The sequence below is a fragment of the Symphalangus syndactylus genome, chromosome 5 (assembly GCF_028878055.3).
Source record: "Symphalangus syndactylus isolate Jambi chromosome 5, NHGRI_mSymSyn1-v2.1_pri, whole genome shotgun sequence".
In the NCBI taxonomy this organism is placed as follows: Eukaryota; Metazoa; Chordata; class Mammalia; order Primates; family Hylobatidae; genus Symphalangus; species Symphalangus syndactylus.
This window is the reverse complement of record NC_072427.2, coordinates 43297931-43317044: the sequence shown is the minus strand read 5'-3', so window position 1 is coordinate 43317044 and position 19114 is coordinate 43297931. Positions and strand designations below refer to the sequence as shown.

Genomic DNA, 19114 nt, shown 5'->3' with positions numbered 1-19114 from the left:
TCATGAAGATGGCTTATATACAAGACACCACTTTACTCAATCCTTTTACCTGGCATCTCCATTGGCTCTCACCCCAACTCTTACATCAGCTCCTGCGCAAAGCCTCTTAACCACATTCCCCATAACTGGCCAGGTTAACCAGCTTCCATTCTCTGCCCCAAATACAGCAGTTGATGCTCCCAGCTAGCAGCTTATGTATAATACGCCTCCACACTTCTGCTCTCCAAATGAGAAGAACATTTACCAAGAATTAATTATTCATGTTCCCAAATCTATTTACGCCATGCCACTTACACTTGACACCATGATTATGTAATTTAACCAAAAGGAACATAAACCAAAAAAGAAGAGTGTGGAACAAAAGAAATTGTTGCTTTTTATGTCAAACACATTGCTTTAAGAAAGACTTGACAAAAGTGAATCACTAAGAAACTTGTTGAATGAGGTGTGGACGAGATAACAAAAAAAAAAGAAACAAAAAAAACAAGGAAGTTTGTATCAATCTAGAAGGATTCTGCACTCGAATTGCTTCGAGAGTACCTTGGGTTCTCTCTTCTTCATGAAAACAGACGCTGGAAATTATTAGTATAGCTTACGCAAGACAGAAAAGTAGAATTTTCATCACCAGTTTCTTTGAGAAAAGGCCTTTGATCCACATCAAAATAAGGTTGTATGGGTCCTGTTTTATGATTTCTCAACCTTGATCAAATTTTTTTGGTTAACCAACCAACTACTAGTCCCAATTATATAGGACAAGAGACCTTCCAATGATATAATTTTCATTTTCAGATGAGTTGTCCATGCTCTGAGCAGCATATCAAACTCAGAGAGAGGCACACAGGCAGGGATGGGATACAACGGCAGCTGCGGGCATGGGATGCAGCACAATACCACAGGAGGCATCCCATGGGATGTGGTACAATACTGCATTGGGCCCAAATTCCAGCTCCACTCTAACCAGTGGTGTGGTCTTGGGCAAATCATTTATCCTCTTTGTTGTTGTTGTGTTTGAGACAGGGTCTCACTCTGTCACCCAGGCTGGAGTGCAGTGGTGCGATCTCAGCTCACTGCAACCTCCACCTTCCAGGCTCAAGCAATCCTCCCACCTCAGCCTCCCAATTAGCTGGGACTACAGGCATGCATCACCACGCCCAGATAATTTTTTTTGTATTTTTTGCCACGTTGGCCAGGCTGGTCTTAAACTCCTGAGCTCAAGTGATCTGCTGAGCCCTCCTCAGCCCCCCAAAGTGCTGGGATTACAGGCATGAGCCACCATGCCCGGCCTCATTTGTTCTAAGTTCAGTTTTCTCACATGTTAAATAATACCTATCTTGGATTATTGTCTAGGTGGAGGGAAATGATGTTGCTTACACCCAGAATGGCGCCAGACCCATTTGAAAATGTGAACTTCCTTGTCTGACTCTAAATGAGAAAAGGGGGATGCAATGAGCTTTGGCGGGTGGACTGGGTGTGGATAAGTGAGAAAGACAGATGGCATCCCTCCTCATCAGCAAATTCCAACTCACAGAACAAGGCAGTCTTTGGAGAGAGGCATGTACTAAGTTATCCTAGGTGCACATTCAGATCCAGTGCCCAGGGACCAAAACAAAAGGCTCCTGGGAGCAGAATGCAAAGGACCACACTCAAGCCAAGTAAAGAGGGCTGCAGGAGTCTGCAAGAGCTGGGAGCTGCCACGTGAACTGGCTTTGGGAGAAGTCTATTTGCAGGGAGTTGCACAACCTTGGAGGGTGTGCTCTGTATACCTGGGAAAGCATTTTAAGTCCTGGGACCTGTAAACTGTTTTCCCTGGTAGTTGAGCCCTGTGACTTCCCCAGCAGCTGAGTCCAGAAATGAGGAGTGCCTTGGCTTCAGTGTCAGAAGCAGCCCCACTCAGTTTCTCAGAACACATCTGTGTGGGTGTCTGACTGTCTCTGCTTCTCTGTCTCTCTCTGTTGCTGTCGTTCTGTCTGTGTCTCTCTGTGTGTCTCTGTGGCTGAGTCAGATGGAGGAGTCCTCATGTTTCACTGCTTAGCAGTTTTTGTCCTTCCTAGTACCCATTCCCAGCCCACAAGATGCAGAAAGAGCTGTTGCTAGCGTGAGTTATTTTTGTCAGATGAGTCACCACGCCAGAAAGCAAGAAATGACCCGCTTTATGTCTGCTCTGAGGAGCTGGAACCAGCTGGGATCTCCAGACCACTGAAAGCCCTGGAACATTGCCCATTTGAGCCCAGCGTCCAGCCCCTAACTGGACAGGGGCAGCCAAGGACACATTGAAAGGCCCGGCCTGTCCCACCCCTGCCATCAAGGCCTTCCCTGGTGATGAAGACTGTCATGGGTCACCAGCTCCCATCTGCAGCCTCAAGGCTTTACTCCCTGCTGAGAGGGACTGCTGCTCATTCTGACCGTATCATGGTTAATCCTGCCCCAGTTTTGGCTGCCTGGCCCACGAGACTGTGTTCCTTCGGGCAAGGGAACACGCCTGTTTACAGCCCTTTGGCACATATCATAGTGGCTGGGACATAGTAGGTGGTCAATAAGCATTAGCTCTGCTCCCTTCACTGTGGCTCTACAGGCAAGCCAGCTGCATCTCAGCTCCTCTACCTTTAGCCTCGCTCCTGCCTAAAATGCCCTCTCATTTCCTCCCTGTAGCCACATCCAACACAGGGTCCTAGCCCTGGCCCTGTCCACACAGCCTGTCCTCCAACCCTGCAACCCCCTAAGATGCTTCCCCTCTGGACCCCACAGCACCTGCTTCCCTTCACTCCCCTGCACCTCCTGAAGTCTTAGGCATACGTGGACATGCATATTTTTCTGGGAAATCTCAAAGGAGTCCTTGGCCCCCAAGAGGTTTAGAACTATTGGGAGGGAATGGGGAAGCCTGGAAAGGTATTGAATGATACATCCCTTTAGTAAGACAGACCTGGCAGGGTACAGGGGATTCTCTTCCATTTCTTTTGTAGGGCTTCCTCTTTGGGTGGGAAACTTTGAGGAGGCTGCAGGGCTGTGGCCTGTCAGGGTGTGCTTTCCCTGTGACAGCATTCAGATAAGAGGAGTAGTCTCTGTCTGTCTCCCTCTCCATCTGACCGTCTCTATCTGAGTAACAAGGCTTGTTGTTTCTGTAGTTTTTCATTTTTTTCCAAATTCTGGACATTTTTAAAGCAGAAATCATTTTAGCTCAGCGAGAGTTGAAACTAGAGAGAGTGAATCACCCCAGTCTCATCTAAAATAGATAACAAGGCTGAGTTTGGTGAGAGCTGCAGTAAGCCATTCGCTTGGACACCATGCACAGCTGCAAGAAGTGATACCTCTTGTAAATAAATCACCCGCTGGCAGCCTCACCTTGGAATATTTATAAGGAAACAGACCCGGGAAGGACAAACTATAAGTCTAGGCTGCAAAGATTATTGGAAGAAGCACTTTCCAGTGTATACAGAAAGTTTGATGCTTGGTCACCTACAGGAAGACAGAGAAGAAAAGAAAGCTGCCAGTTCTATTAGACAGGGAAATGGTGTATTTCATTTTCAGCAGTGGCCTGTGCTTGTATATATCTGTGAGTCTTTCACACTACAGGATAGGGAAACATACAGGGAGAGTCTGCCCATCCTCCTTCCTAACCTCCAAGCTCGGGCAAGCCAGCCCAGGGAAGGATGCTACGATGCCTGAAGGGGTCCCCAAGTTTGCTCCCAAATTATGTCAAAGCCCCAATCTATACCATAGGCCACAGGAAAGCCCAGACTGGCCCCCCGTCTCTGGTTGTAATATTGATGAAGCGCTTTGGGTGAAAGGGGATCTTCCATGGAGAAGAGATACAGCTGGGCCCAGTGAAGTATCTGTTTACATTTACGTCGGTGCAGAGCCAGATGCTGCCAGACTCCCAAGTTCAATGAGCACCGTGTAACCTTAAGCAAGCTGCCGCCTCTATGAGCATCTTCCATACCTCCACCCCTCCCACCACTCAATTTGTCTCATCTATTAAATTAAATTCCTCCAGAGACAATAGGGAGTCACACCCCTCCCCCCAAGGAAAGCCTCAGGGCACCCCAGGAGTCTTGCGGTATGGCAGAAGGAGCACCGGGAAGGATGGGGGGAGCACTGTGCTGCGTGGCCTTGGAAACTTGATTCAGACCTTGCAGAATCCTCATCAGCCACTTTTCATTCAACAACCATTTGTGTATTGCATGCATGTCCTATGTGCACCACTGTCACAGGGAATGGGGGTAAAAAGATGCAAAAAGCAAGACCCTGAACCTCCCAGGAATCAAAAATTTAAAAGAACGCAGACACATGAGTTAGAGTACAATGAAGTACATTACTGATGGAGAGAGAGAAGGTGCTAGCAGGCTGAGTGGGAGGCACGTCTCCCAGCCTAGGGGGAGAGGTTGTAATAGGAGGTGGTGTCTCAGCTGGTTGCTGGAAGATGAGTAGAGGTGAGCCAGGCCAGAGAAGCATGGGAGGCGTGGCCTTCCAGGCAGAGTCCCAGAAGTGGGAAACATCATGGAGAAAACGTGAACATTTTGGTGTTGCTGATGGAAACGGCAAGAAATGAGTATGGATCTTTAGGCAAGAACAAAATATAAAGGGCCTCGGACCTGTTCAAGAGGATTGAACCCTACATTTTCAAATGTAGCCCAGAGCATATCACTCCTCTACTCAAAGCTTTGCAGGTTTTACTCCTGTTTCCCCAGCAGTGTCCTTACAATGCCCCCCACAGACCCAACATAGCCTGGCTTCCAGGTGCCTGTCTGACCTTATCTCCTTCCCATGTCCACCCCCCTGTACCCTCTCACCATGTTCTCCCTCTCCCTCAAAGCACCCAGGCAGCTCCTGCCCAGGCCCTTGGCACTGCAGTTCCCTCTGCCCTGAATGTCCCTTTTCCAGATATCTTCACAGCTCACTCCCTCACCCCCTTCAAGTCTTCTTGAAGTGTTACTTCTCCATGAGGCTGCCCAGACCACCATCCAGCACCCTCCCGTCCTCATTCCACACTCCTAAAGCTCCTGACCCTCTTCAGGTATTTTCTTTCAGAGCACGTACCACCTCAACATACTGTATAGTTTTCTATGTATGCTTTTCTTGTTTATTTCTATATTTATATTCACCCAACTAGAATATAAACTTAACCAAGGCTGGTATTTTTGTCTGCCTTGTTTACCGCTCTATCCCCAGCACCTAGAACAGTGACTAGCACGCAATAGGCTCTCACTAGATATTTCCTAAGTAATGAGTGACCAAGCTAGGGAACCACTGATAGGCATTAGGTGGGGGACATACTCAGATTTACAAATTAAAATCACTCTAGCTGAATAGTGTAGACTCACGATGGCTCTTCTCCACTTTTTTCATCATGACCCACAGTAATACATTCATTTAAATTATGACCATGGACACACATAAAAGTCTAACTGAAATAAGTTTCATGAAACAGTAGTTTCACTTTTCACCTTTTGCAGTGTTCTGTACTCTGTTCTACTCTACTATTCTATTCTATCCCAGTCCAGTCTATGCTATTCTATCCTATCCCAGTCCGGTCTATGCTATTCTATCCTATCCCAGCCCAGTCTATGCTATTCTATTCTATCCCAGTCCAGTCTATGCTATTCTATTCTATCCCAGTCCAGTCTATGCTATTCTATTCTATCCCAGCCCAGTCTATGCTATTCTATTCTATCCCAGTCCGGTCTATGCTATTCTATTCTATCCCAGTCTGGTCTATGCTATTCTATTCTATCCCAGTCTAGTCTATGCTATTGTATTCTATCCCAGTCTAGTCTATGCTATTGTATTCTATCCTGGTCCATGCTATTGTATTCTATCCTAGTCTATGCTATACTATTCTATTGTATCCTAGTCTATGCTTGTCCAGCTATGCTACGCTATGGCTACTTACTTTTTTAAAAACACATAGTGGGCCAGGTGCAGTGGCTCACACCTGTAATCTCAGCACTTCAGGAGGCTGAGGCAGGCAGATAACTCGAGGCCAGGAGTTCAAGACCAGCCTGGCCAACATGGCGAAACCCTGTCTCTAATAAAAATATGAAAATTAGCTCGGCATGGTGTCACATGCCTGTAATCTCAGCTACTCAGGAGGCTGAGGCACAAGAATCGCTTGAACCCGGGAGGTGGAGGTTGCAGTGAGCCGAGATCATACCACTGCACTCCAGCCTGGGCAACAGAGAGAGACTCAGTCTCAAAAAAAAAAAAAAAAAAAAAAAAAGAGAACGAGAGAGAGAGAAAGAAAGAGAAAGAAAGACAGAAAGACAAATAGTGGTTGTGGTTGCAAACTACTAAGTTGATTTCACAAATTACCAATAGATCAAGGCTAACAGTTCAGAAAACACTGGTATAATGTTCTGGGGTTAGATAGTGATAATAATTGTACAACATTGTAAATACACTAGACATTACTGAATTGTAAATTTTAAAATGGTTAATATGGTGAATCTTATATGAACTCTATCTCAATAAGAGTCCATATTTTTAATGGTATAGAGGATTAATTGAAAAGAAACCAACCAGGAGATAGGAAGACCAATTAGAAAATAATTATAGTCATCCAGGTGAGAGGTGATAAGTAGGTAAAGGTAATTGAAATAGAGAAGCAGGATGATTCCAGAACTATTTAGAAGGTTAAATTGGAAAGTGTGAGGGTTAGAAAGAATCAAGGGTAATTCTAGACCTCTGCCTTGGGTACTAGGGGACAGTGATGCTACCTTTTGAAATCAAGAACACTGGCCGGGCGTGGTGGCTCACGCCTGTAATCCTAGCACATTGGGAGGCCAAGGCAGGCAGATTGCCTGAGCTCAGGAGTTCGAGACCAGCCTGGGCAACAATGGTGAAACCCCGTCTCTACTAAAATACAAAAAAAAATCAGCCAGGTGTGGTGGCGTGTGCCTGTAGTCCCAGCTACTGGGGAGGCTGAGGCAGAAGAATCGCTTGAACCTGGGAGGCAGAGGTTGCAGTGAGCCAAGATCACGCCATTGCACTCCAGCCTGGGCAACAGAGCAAGACAAAAAAAAAAAAAAACCCACAGCCATTGCATATAGGATACCATTTTTATTTTAAAAATAATTTTACACGTGTTCACTCACATATTGGTCAAGGCATAGAAGAGCTCTGAGGCCACACACCACACCGTTGGCCAGCCAGGGAAGCCTGCAGTGTGAGAGCAGAGGTCCCCCAACATTCAGTGGGTGGGCAGTGGGACAGGAGATGTGGAGACCTGGGCAGGAATGGAGGCAGAGGACCTCAGAGTGTGCAGTGTTGTGGGAACCAGGACTGCAGAGAGTTTCAAGGTGACCAGCCAGGACATGCAGAGATGAGGAGCCCGGGAAGTGTCTGAGGAGGCAGCAAAGATAAAGTCTGAAGGGCAGGAGGCTGAAAGGCCAAGCCCCACCTGGGGACCTCTGATAAATGGGCTTTCGGGAATAGCTCTCCCAGGTGTCTCACAGCCTCAGAGGCAGTCAGGCCTCAGGCAGAAAGGCCAGTTTGCCCCTATTGTCTCCCCCACCTTCCTTCATTCTCTCTGTATTAAGTCTGTTCTCACTCTGCTAATAATGACATACCCAAGATTGGGTAACTTATAAAGGAAAGAGGTTTAATGGACTCACAGTGCCACATGGCTGGAGAGTCCTCACAATCATGGTGGAAGGCAAAGGAGGAGAAAAGTCACGTCTTACATGGCAGCAGGGAAGAGGGCACGTGTGGGGGAACTCCCCTTTATAAAACCATCAGATCTCATGAGACTTATTCGCTATCATGAGAACAGCACAGAAAAAAACCCACCCCATGATTCAATCACCTCCCACCATGTCCCTCCCACAAAACCTGGGAATTATTATAATTCAAGGTGAGATTTGGGTGGGGACCCAGAGCCAAACCATATCACTCTCCTATCCTCAAGCACCAGCCACCTAAGCAGCCCTGTCTCTCTCTCTCTCCCCGTAATGACTTTTGGACATGGGGTCCAAGTGGCTTCAGGACACTCCCAAAGGAAATTTCTTATTAACAAGATTCCCCCTTGTGAGCTGGGCAAAGGGTGGGGAGCTGTGGCAACACCCAGGGCCAGACTGTGTGGAAATAGGAAAATGGACAGTTTCACTTTGGGTGGCGAAAGATGCACAAGTATCTACTCAGCTAGACACAGTCTTCACATGATTCTGGTAATAAAGAGTCTTCCATCAGCCACCCAGAGATGGGGCCCAGCTATGAGACCCCGCCTGAGGACAGAGAGAGGCTGTCTGGGAGGGAGGCGCTGAGATCTTTCCAGATAGGTGTCAGGATCTTGACAGCTTTTTAGAAAACCTTTCAGAGAAGTACAGCCTCTCCAGAATAACAAAGTAGATCGCTTGAGGGCCCATAGAGACAGAAGTAGGAGAGGGAGTGAGAGGGCTTCTGATTGTCAATGGTCTAAAAGTGTTTCTATTCTCTGTTCAGCTCAGGAAAGCATCAACTCCAACAACATTTGTGAAGCCCATGTCACCTACAAAGCAAAACAATCAGGGGCTGAGAGGGATACAGACCAGGCTCCTTCTACCCTGTACAGCACCTTTGTGTGAAATAGAAAAAAGTCACCTCTTTCTCTGGGCCAACTCAGACCCTTGCCAGGGAGCAGTGGTCACGTTACATCAGCTCCCACCAACTCCCCCTCAGCTGGGTACTCTTGTGCAGTGTCCAACCTAAACAACCATATGCAGCATCCCCAGACACAGAGATGAATATGGCAGTGTCTTCAACTCCCAGAAGCTCATAAACTGGTTGGCAAAGAAATGTGTATAACCGGCCGATGAACAAAAGCAGCTTGTGGGAAATGCTAAAACAGAAACGCAAATGGTGGGTCCTGTTGCTAGGAAAGATTCATTCTGACAGGGAAATCTGGGAGGGCTTCCTGAGGAGGTAGAATTTGAGCTGGACCCTGAAATGTTGGCAGACATGAGAATGGAGAAAGAAGGCACAAGATTTCAAGGTGTCTTCTAGGAAGGGGATGTAGCTTGTTGGAGCTGGAGAAGACAGCCAGGAGAATGGAAAAGGGGCCTAAAGAAGACGTAGGAGTTAAGAATAAGGGTCAAATTGTGGATCACTTTGAGTATCTCATTGAGGTATGTGCCCTTGGAGGGAGCCAGAGAAGGTCGGAGTGGAGAACTCTCTCTCCAGACTGGCATCCTGGGTCTTTCTCAGAAGTGGGGTTGTCGTGGAAGAGGAATTCACACTGTTGCCTTCCAAAGGTACCTCTAGCTGACGTGTGCAACAGCCAAGGAACCCCATGAGTCAGGTGTCTGCAGGACCACATCATGCAGAAGGCAGCTTAAAACATTAGTGAGACTCATCAACAGGATAAGTAGAGTCTAGAGAGCCCATCCAGATTTATTTATCAGAGGCAGGCTCAGACAGCCTTGGCCCTACTTACTTGGTAGAGGGGACACACCTGCTTTGCCTGAGGGTCCCAGGAGACATGCACCTTCTACCAAAGGCCGAGAGAAGCAAGCATGTGTTTCAAAATCCAAGAATGCAGCTCAGTCTCATGGCATCACCTGGCCCAAGTAATCCTGGTCACTAAGAGCAGGGTCTTTCTGCCTTGGCATGTCTCAATCCCAAATGGCTCAGTACTCCTCATTCTCCGCTCCTACCTTAGACAGGCAAACGTTGCAGAGAAAAAGCTCATAGCCAACTACTTCATCCTCCTGAAAAGTCTCTCCCATGATTTCTCCTACATCTTTGCTACTCAAAGTGTGATCTGCAGACCAGTAGCATCAGCACCACCTGGGAGCCTTGGGAAAGTGCAGACTCTTGTGCTCTATCCCAGACCAACTGAGCCAGAATCCGCATTTTCACAAACCCCCAGGCAGTTTTTATATGTTGTATATGTTGAACTCTGAGAAGCCGATCTTGTACCATATTCTTTCCTGCTCTTCTCGTAAAACCCTGGCTACTCCTTCTCAGTCTTGAGGACCTCTTTACCTGCCCCTTTTAATGCTGGGAGGCTCTCTGCTCTCTTCCTTCTGCTTCCGCCCCTCTTCCTGGGTCATCTCAGCAACTACCACGGCTTCAAATATCATCTGCCTCTCATGGACTCCCCAGTTTATATAAATAACACAGGCCACTTTTCTGGGTGCCCGACTCATAGATCCAAATACCTATGAGATGGTTCTAACAGACTCTTCAAATTCCACATGCCCCATGCCGAATTCATCATCTCTCCCCCAGCCCTGCAGCCTCATCTTCTGTGTTCCCTAGGTCACCCAGGCACCAATCCAGGGATTCATCCCACCCTCCTGTCTCATCTTTAACCCTTGGGTTATTCTGCTTTAAGTCCTACTTCCTAAACAGTTTTCCATCCTGGCCCCCTCCCCCTCCATCCTCACTGCCATTGTAATATAGTCCCTGCCTAAATCTCATGTTGAAATGTGATTCCCAGTATTGGAGGTGGGGCCTGATGGGAGGTGATCGTATCGTGGGGATGGTTTAGCACCATCCTCTTGGTACTGTCCTGGTGATAGTGAGTCCTCACAAGATCTGGTCATTTAAAATTGTGTGGCACCTCCCCGCCCCACCATGCTCTCTTTCTTGCTTCCATTCTCACCATGTGATGGGCCTGCTCCCCCTTTGCCTTCTGCCATGCTTAGAAGCTTCCTGAAGCCCCCCCCCCGCCACCAGAAACATATGCTGCTGTGCTTCCTGTACAGCCTGCAGAACCATGAGCCAATTAAACTCTTTTCTTATAAATTACCTAGTCTCAGGTATTTCTCTAGGCAGCCTAGTACACACTGCCTCCAGTCAGGTTGTTACCGTCCCTCTCCCAAGTTCTGCTACAGGCTGACCAACTTGCCAGCACTACTATCCTCCAAGCAGCAACTCTGCCATCCAGGCTGAAGGAGGCTCTGCCATCTTGTAGCTACTGGCACTGGAACACACAGTCTCCTTGGTTGCTGCAGGGAAAGTGAATGCTGGAATATCTTGCACCAACAAAGGACACAAACCATTGGAAGAACTAACCACATGTCTCCATCTAACTGCAAGGGGTGAGGGGTGTAGGGAAGGGTGACCCGATTTCACAGTCTGGAGGGAGGGAACAACTGAATATGGGTGAATACCAGAAACCTCTACCAATCATTCTCCTGTGCTGCTTTATCTCCTCTAGCCCTTATCATCTGATGTACCGTGCATTTGTTTGTTTACATACTTCTGTCCTACTTCCCCCAACCTATAGATAATCTAAGCTTTTTGAGGGCAGATAATTCATTGTTTATTGCATTGCTGTATTTCTACAGCAATTGTAGTATTCTGCAACAGGGTCTGGCACTTAGTAATCACTCAAATATTTGATGAATGGCTTACTAATAAAATGAAAAAATGAATGGTCTGGGCTGTATGTGTTTACTGGGGCATAGGTAGGGCCAATGTTGAAGGAGGAGCCTGGAAAGTAAGAAGGGGTCATATCACAAAAGGCATTATGAGCCATATAAAGAGGATTTCATTTTATCCTATAGAGGACAGACGGCCGGGCACAGTGGCTCACACCTGTAATCCCAGCACTTTGGGAGGCCGATGCAGGTTAATCACTTGAGCCCAGGAGTTCAAGACCAGCCTGGGCAACATGGCAAAACCTTGTCTCTACAAAAAATTAGCCAAGTGTGATGGCCACCTGTAGTCCCAGCTACCTGGGGGACAGGTGGGCGGATAGCTTGAGCCTGGGTTATCAAGGCTGCAGTGAGCCGTGTTTGCACCACTGCACTGCAGCCTGGGGGACAGAGTGAGACCCTGTCTCAAAAAGAAAATTTTAAAACTGTAGAGAACCACTGGAGGGATCTTAAAAGGGAAGTGACATGTTCTGGAAGATCACTTAGGAGGCAGGTTGGAGGGTGGATTGGAGAGAACCCGCTGGAAGCTGGGAGACCAGCAGGAAGATGACGGCTGCTGGTTTAGAGCTGGATGGTGGAATTTGTGAAGCAGGAGCAACAAGACTTGCTGAGAGATTAAATATGGGGTCTGTGAGGAGTCAAGATGACTTTAAAGGGTTTGGCGTGGGTTACTAGAAGGCTAGGAGGATGGAGTTCCATTTACTCCTCCCCAGGTAAGAAGGACTGAGGGGTGGAGAAGACCTGGGGGAAGTCCTGTAATGAGGAATTGTTTGGGACATGTGAGATTTGACATGGCTAATCACATGCCCAGACCTTGCTAAACTGCATGCAGCTCCACTGTATAGATGTTTTTCCTCATCACTGGAATTTTGCACTGTCTGTCCCCTGACCCTGGAATAGCATTCTCTCTCTCTGTTAACTACTCCTAGCTCTGACCTCACAAAACAAATCAGAAAGAAAAGAAGCCCAAGAAGATGGGGCATACTTTCCAGTTCCCACCTCCCCTGACGGCACCGAACTGTACCTGCCCTCACCCCCAGGTGGACGTAGAGGCCTCCAGGGCTGGAGGAGAGGAGTCAGCTGGGTCCCTTGCAGGCCAGGAGCAATGGATAGATGGCTGCTTGGATGGTGGACAGCCTCCAGGCAGGGTCAAGGTAGGTACCCTGTTCAAAGGCAGTCATTGCAGTCAACTCCTGTTAGCATATTACTTGTGAAATGCTTCACTGCCTCACATGGCTTCTGCCTCTCTGCCTTCCCTGGGTTCTTGTCCCCAACTGTAGCCTGATAAGAATGCTCCTGCCAATCTTGTTCTTATCCTGGCCCAGTTCCTCATGCCTGATATCCCTTCTGTACACCAGCCTTTTCCAGCGTAGTATAGGATTGAAAGTGATACCTCCTGTGCCATCACTCAACATGAGACAGAAGCCCAGCAGCCGTGCTGCCATGTCCTTCTGCATGAGGGAAGAAGGCCAGCTTATTTAATCCAGTCCCTGAGAAATCTTCTCTGGCCCCATCGGAAATAACGTGCTGGGAAACAGTCCAAGGCCAGCGTCCAGCTACAGCCTGACTCCAGCAGTGTGGGTAGGCATGTAGTTAGGTGCATAGTTAGCTGCTCTCCTGCTCCCAGCTGCTGCACTGGGAGGTGATTGAATGTCACCTCATGCATTAACCATGCACCGGAGAGAGCTGTGGGAGCTTCATTACCAACCCACCCTCCTGTAGCCCCCATCCCTCCATCACAGGCCATCTGGATTGACACCTTGATTGATTACCAAGGGCTCCATTGCATCTGCTGCAGCACCACCTGACAGAACGGGGAGGGGCTGTGTTGTACCTTACCTGTCAGTATCTGCTGGGTGTCCCCTCTTGTGGTGCATGGGCACATCACGCTGGCATATTCAGTGGAGCCCTTATTTTATGGCCAGATGTCTCCTGCTAGGATAGCATCTGCCAACCCACAAACCCACTCCAAATCCTATAGAAGGGGTTTTGGCAAAAAGAGTTCAAATTCAGCAGTTTTGATAAACCCCCAGAGAAAAGCATCCCTGGGCTGTTTCCAAGGATGGTAAATACCCACATCAAATGGTAAATTATAAAACTCAGCCACAAAATAAAGGGCTCATGGTTTGCAGAGAAATTGGCACAGTTGGGAAAGAAAGAATACTGCCAATGATACAGCATCCTCTTTCCAAGTATTGGTGGTAAAGAAGAAATGACAAGCTGCTGCATCCAAAGCCTTTGAAAGGAGAAGAAAATAATTTTCCATCTTGATTTTTGGCATAGAGGGCAGTAGCCTTAAGTTTAGCAGGAGAGGAGGAAGAGGAGGGAGGCTAATATCTGTAGAGTTCGTGTTTCGTGTACAGGACCTCATCAAATCTTTGCCACAGCTTCACGAAGCAGGTATTCCTGCACTCATTTGCCAGGTGAGGTAGTAAGCTCAGACAGGTGAGGTAATTTGCCCACAGCCTCACAGCTTGCATATGGCAAACCCAAGCTGTCTCATTCTGAAATCTGACCTCTCTCTACTGTAATTACATGTTCACCCTCCCCCAAGCACATTTCAGGAAAGTGGGAAACCCAAGCCTCGCTTGAAAGGATCTTAACATATTTAAACAAAATCAGAACAAGGAACTTGAGAGCAAGTGTCATTGAATAAAATTAGTTTGAATGATCTGTACTGATCTATACTTATTTAAGGGCCCCATGGGGCATTTTATACATTCAAGTATACTTGCATATACTTGAACAGAGATTCTTGAACAAAGATCTGCTGTGCAGATGAGGAAAACCAAATTCCAAAGAGATGCTCACAAACGGTAAGGGAAAGAACTAGACTTGTTTTTACTATGTAGATGTGTTTGTGTTCTGGTGGCATGCAAAGTCCCTCTTTGGCATGTGAATATTAGTTATCAAAATGTACGTTCTTATAAAAGAGTCAGATGGCTTCTGCCCTAGTGGCCATCGTTCCTAGTTCACATTCATCAGTCACAGAAGCTGGCAGACTGTACAATCCTGAGGAAATAGTTATATACAATTATGCTTGTTTCAGAATAGTGGGGGGAAAATTGGAAAAACAATGTCACATTTGGGGAATTAAATGCCCATATAATCCATTACTTTTATTAAAAATATTTCTGAGCATTTATCATTCTTAGTTTTAAATATGGATTCTACACCACATGCTAGAATCTGGGCTGGATGCTTTTTATACACATTGATTTAATCTTTACAACAATAGTACAAAATAAATCATATAATTCCTAGTGCTACAGGAAACTGAGGCTCGGCAAGTGTAAGTAACTTGCCTTAAATTTTACAACTGGAAAGTTCCAGGGCCATCACTTGAACCATATCCGTTGATGCTGGACTAAGAGAATACATGTTAGCACCACATTAAGCCGGTTGACTTGCCTTGGGTGAATTGTAACGTCTATGAACTGCCTCATGTCTATCACAGTACAATTACACCTAGTCAATGAAATGCACTGGGGCTTTATGAGGGTTAAACGTGAGCCCATGTGGAATCATATGTGAACACTGAAGTTACACACAGCCCAGGACTCCTGAGCATGTGCCTGAAGAGACATGCAAGGACGCTCATTGGAGCATTGTTTTGTAACTGTGAAAAATTTGAAGCAACGGAAATGTCCATCAGCAAGCAGGAGAATGAAGAAAGAAATCATGGTGGCTGGGCACGGTGGCTCATGCCTATAATCCCAGCACTTTGGGAGGCTGAGGTGGGCAGATCACTTGGAGTCAGGGGTTCGAGACCAGCCTGGCCAATATGGTAAAACCCCATGTCGAGTCCGATCGGTAGCGGGAGCTGAGAGCAAACCAGAGAGCCCTGAGCAGCCCCACCGCCTCCGCCAGCCTAGTTACCATCACACCCCAGGAGGAGCCGCAGCTGCCGCAGCCCGGCCCCAGTTACCATCACTGCAACCATGAGCAGCGAGGCGGAGACCCAGCAGCCGCCGGCAGCCCCCGCCCTCAGCTCCGCCCACACCACGCCCGGCACTACCGGCAGCGGCGCAGGGAACGGTGTCCCAGGCGGCCTCACATCGGCGCCTGCCGGCGGGGACAAGAAAGTCATCGCAACGAAGGTTTTGGGAACAGTAAAATGGTTCAATGTAAGGAACAGATATGGTTTCATCAACAGGAATGACACCAAGGAAGATGTATTTGTACCCCAGACTGCCATAAAGAATAACCCCAGGAAGTACCTTTGCAGTGTAGGAGATGGGGAGACTGTGGAGTTTGATGTTGTTGAAGGAGAAAAGGGTGCGGAGGCAGCACATGTTACAGGTCCTGGTGGTGTTCCAGTTCAAGGCAGTAAATATGCAGCAGACTATAACAATTATATAGACGCTATCCAGTCGTAGGGGTCCTCCACGCAATTACCAGCAAAATTACCAGAACAGTGGGAGTGGGGAAAAGAACGAGGGATCGCAGAGTGCTCCCGAAGGCCAGGCCCAACAACGCTGGCCCTACCGCAGGCAAATGTTCCCACCTGATTCCATGCGGAGACCCTGTGGGCGTCAACCACAGTATTCCAACCCTCCTGTGCAGGGAGAAGTGATGGGGGGTGCTGACAACCAGGGTGCAGGAGAACGAGGTAGACCAGTGAGGCAGAATATGTATCGGGGATATAGACCACGGTTCCACAGGGGCCCTCCTCGCCAAAGACAGCCTAGAGAGGACGGCAATGAAGAGGATAAAGAAAATCAAGGAGGTGACACACAAGGTCAGCAGCCACCTCAACGTCGGTACCTCCGCAACTTCAATTACCGACGCAGACAGCCAGAAAACCCTAAACCACAAGATGGCAAAGAGCCAAAAGCAGCAGATCTACCAGTTGAGAATTCGTCCGCTCCCGAGGCTGAGCAGGGCGGGCTGAGTAAATGCCGGCTTACCATCTCTACCAACATACAGTTTAGTCATCCAACAAGAAGAAATACGAAATTCTAGCAATAAGAAACAAACAAAAGATTGGAGCTGAAGACCTGAAGTGCTTGCTTTTTGCCCGTTGACCAGAGAAACAGAACTATCTGCCTTATCTATGCAGCATGAGGTTATTATTTTTACCTAAAGACATCTCTTTTTGGTAATAAACTTTTTTTTTTTAAAGCCTGGTTTTTCTCAATATGCCTTTAAAGGTTTTTAAATTGTTTCATATCTGGTCAAGCTGAGATTTTTAAGAACTTCATTTTTAATTTGTAATAAAAGTTTACAACTCGATTTTTTCAATAAGGTCAACAAACTGCAAGCACCTGTTAATAAAGGTCTTAAATAATTTTTTAAAACCCATCTATTAAAAAAACATGATTCATTCATGCAGTGGAATAAGCAGTGGAATATTATGCAGCAGATGAACTAGATCTTACAAGTATCAATATGGATAAATCTTGAATACAAAATGCTGAGAGAAAAAATTGTGGAATGTGTGAAGAATTTGTATTTGTTCTCACGCTGCTGTGAAGAAATACCCAAGAATGGGTAATTTATAAGAAAAAGAGGTTTAATTGACTCACAGTTCCGCATGACTGTGGAGGACTCAGGAAACTTACAACCATGGTGGAAGGCACTTCTTCACAGGGCAGCAGGCGAAAGAATGAATGCCAACCAAAGGGGCAAGCCCCTTATAAAACCATCAGATCTCGTGAGAACTCACTCACTATCACGAGAACAGCATGGGGGAAACGACCCCCATGATCCAATTACCTCCACCTGGTCCCACCCTTGACATGTGCAGATTATTACAATTCAAGGTGAGATTTGGGTGGGAACACAGAGCCAAATCATATCAGTATTGATGTAAATTTTCAGCACACAAAAATACTATGAATTGTTTATTGAATACACACTTACCAGTAAAAGTCCTAAACTCAGATGAAAAATGTACACACCAAGTTTGAATAATCCATACCTCTGAGGAGGAGGAAGGGGGATGGAATCAGGGAAGAATACAAAGGACACTACAACGGTCTCAATAATTTTTTTTAATCTAAAACAAATGTGGCAAATGTTAACATTTGCTCAGTGTAGGCGGTGGGTAACTGGGTGTTGCGTTTTTTCGTATATGTTTAAAATAGTTCATAATTAGAGAAAAGCATCAAGTTGTAAGCAACTGTGAAACATCATTATTATAGCTCTTCTTTATTGTTACTGTCACGGCCATCCAGGGACCCAGGTGACAGTGCTAACCTGGAGATGGGGACACTCGTGGGCAAAGCTGCCTGATTTACACTCAAAAAGGATTAAATGAGGGAATATCTGCAAAGGCCTTGAGCTGTGTCTACTTCCTTCCTCTATCCCTGCCTTAATAACTAAATTAATCCCAATAGAGACCACAGGAATTATCTGTGAAAGAAACCATTAATACCCAACTAAATGAAATATTTCAATTATCTTAAATGAGATGATGTGTGCACCTGTCCTATATGTGATGTTCAATAGCGACAGCTAGCCAGGTGTGGTGGCTCGCGCCTGTAATCCCAGCACTTTGGGAGGCCGAAGTGGGCGTATCACTTGAGGTCAGGAGTTGAGACCAGCCTGGCCAACATGGCGAAACTCCATCTCTACCAAAAATATAAAAATTAGCCAGGCATGGTGACACGTGCCTGTAATCCCAGCTACTCAGGAGGCTGAGGCAGGAGAATTGCTTGAACCTGGGAGGCAGAGGTTGCAGTGAGCTGAGATGGCGCCTCTGCACTCCAGCCTGGGCGACAGAGTGAGACTCTGTCTCAAAAAAAAAAAAAAAAAAAAATGACAACTATTGTTCTTCCAGGGAATTAGGCTGGGCCTAAAAGAGGCATGCCATTGGCTGGGTAAAAGGCAGGTCAACTGGAACCTTATCTCACGCACTTAGCTGGCTCTCAACTTTAAGACTCTGAGGCCTCCTTGCCGTACTTGGAATGTAAGAAGGGCAAGCAGAAGACGGTTTGAGGGACTTCATGCCCCTGATTGTTTTAAACCCTCACCTTCCATTCAATGTTTTAAAAAATTGCTTTTGCACCAACCTAATATTTTAGTTAATATGAGCAATGACCATGAAGCTTCTCTGCCGGCAAGTCTGACGCCACATTGGGGATTTCAGCACAGTGATGGAAGGTAGACAGCTCAGTTATCTGTGGTGATAAGAGACCAGGAGGGGAGGGACACGGAAATCTCCAGAGGCAGAATGTTCAGAGAACAGCAGGTAGGATCTGAAGGAAGAGTGAAAGGAGGGCTTGCCAGAGGAGTGGACACATGGAGGCAGAACCTGGAGGCATTCTGAATATTCCCCCGCCTGCATGCCATATACTGGCCAGATGTATTGCCAGGTGAATAAAGCACAGGAGTGATATAGATGAGCGTTGTCCAATAGAACTCTCTGTGATGATGGAACTGTTCTTTATGTGGTCCAATACGGTGGTCACTAACCACATAACAGCTATTGAGCCTTGAAATGTGGCTTGTGTGACGGGAAACTGAATTTTTGCCTAATTTTAATTAATTGACATTTAAAACGTAAACAGCCACATGTAACTACTGGCTCCGGGATTAGATGGCACAGGAGAGGAAACGACCTAAGAGTTTGATGGAAGGAAAAAGGTTGGGAAAGTTCTGGAACATAAGCCACTGTCTATAGGGGGTCAGCCTTGATCAGGCACCACCGTGAGGGTTTTCTAAGCAGCTCTGGGCATCTGAGGCCAGGAGGGGAAATTCCAAAGGAAGGAAGGTGACTAGGAAGCGTGACAACCTCGCCAGCCCAAGTTTGTCCA

At 46.9% G+C, this 19114-nt stretch overlaps 1 protein-coding gene across 1 annotated transcript; it reads left to right on the top strand.

Annotated features, from left to right (window-relative positions):
* Window positions 1-15280: 15280 nt before the first annotated feature.
* Window positions 15281-16384, top strand: LOC129481557 (Y-box-binding protein 1-like). Its single transcript, XM_063639967.1, is given in 3 exon segments — window positions 15281-15709; window positions 15712-15724; window positions 15727-16384. Coding segments are annotated over 3 exon segments (1020 nt in total). The 5' UTR covers window positions 15281-15295; the 3' UTR covers window positions 16320-16384.
* The last annotated feature ends 2730 nt before the right edge of the window (window positions 16385-19114 follow it).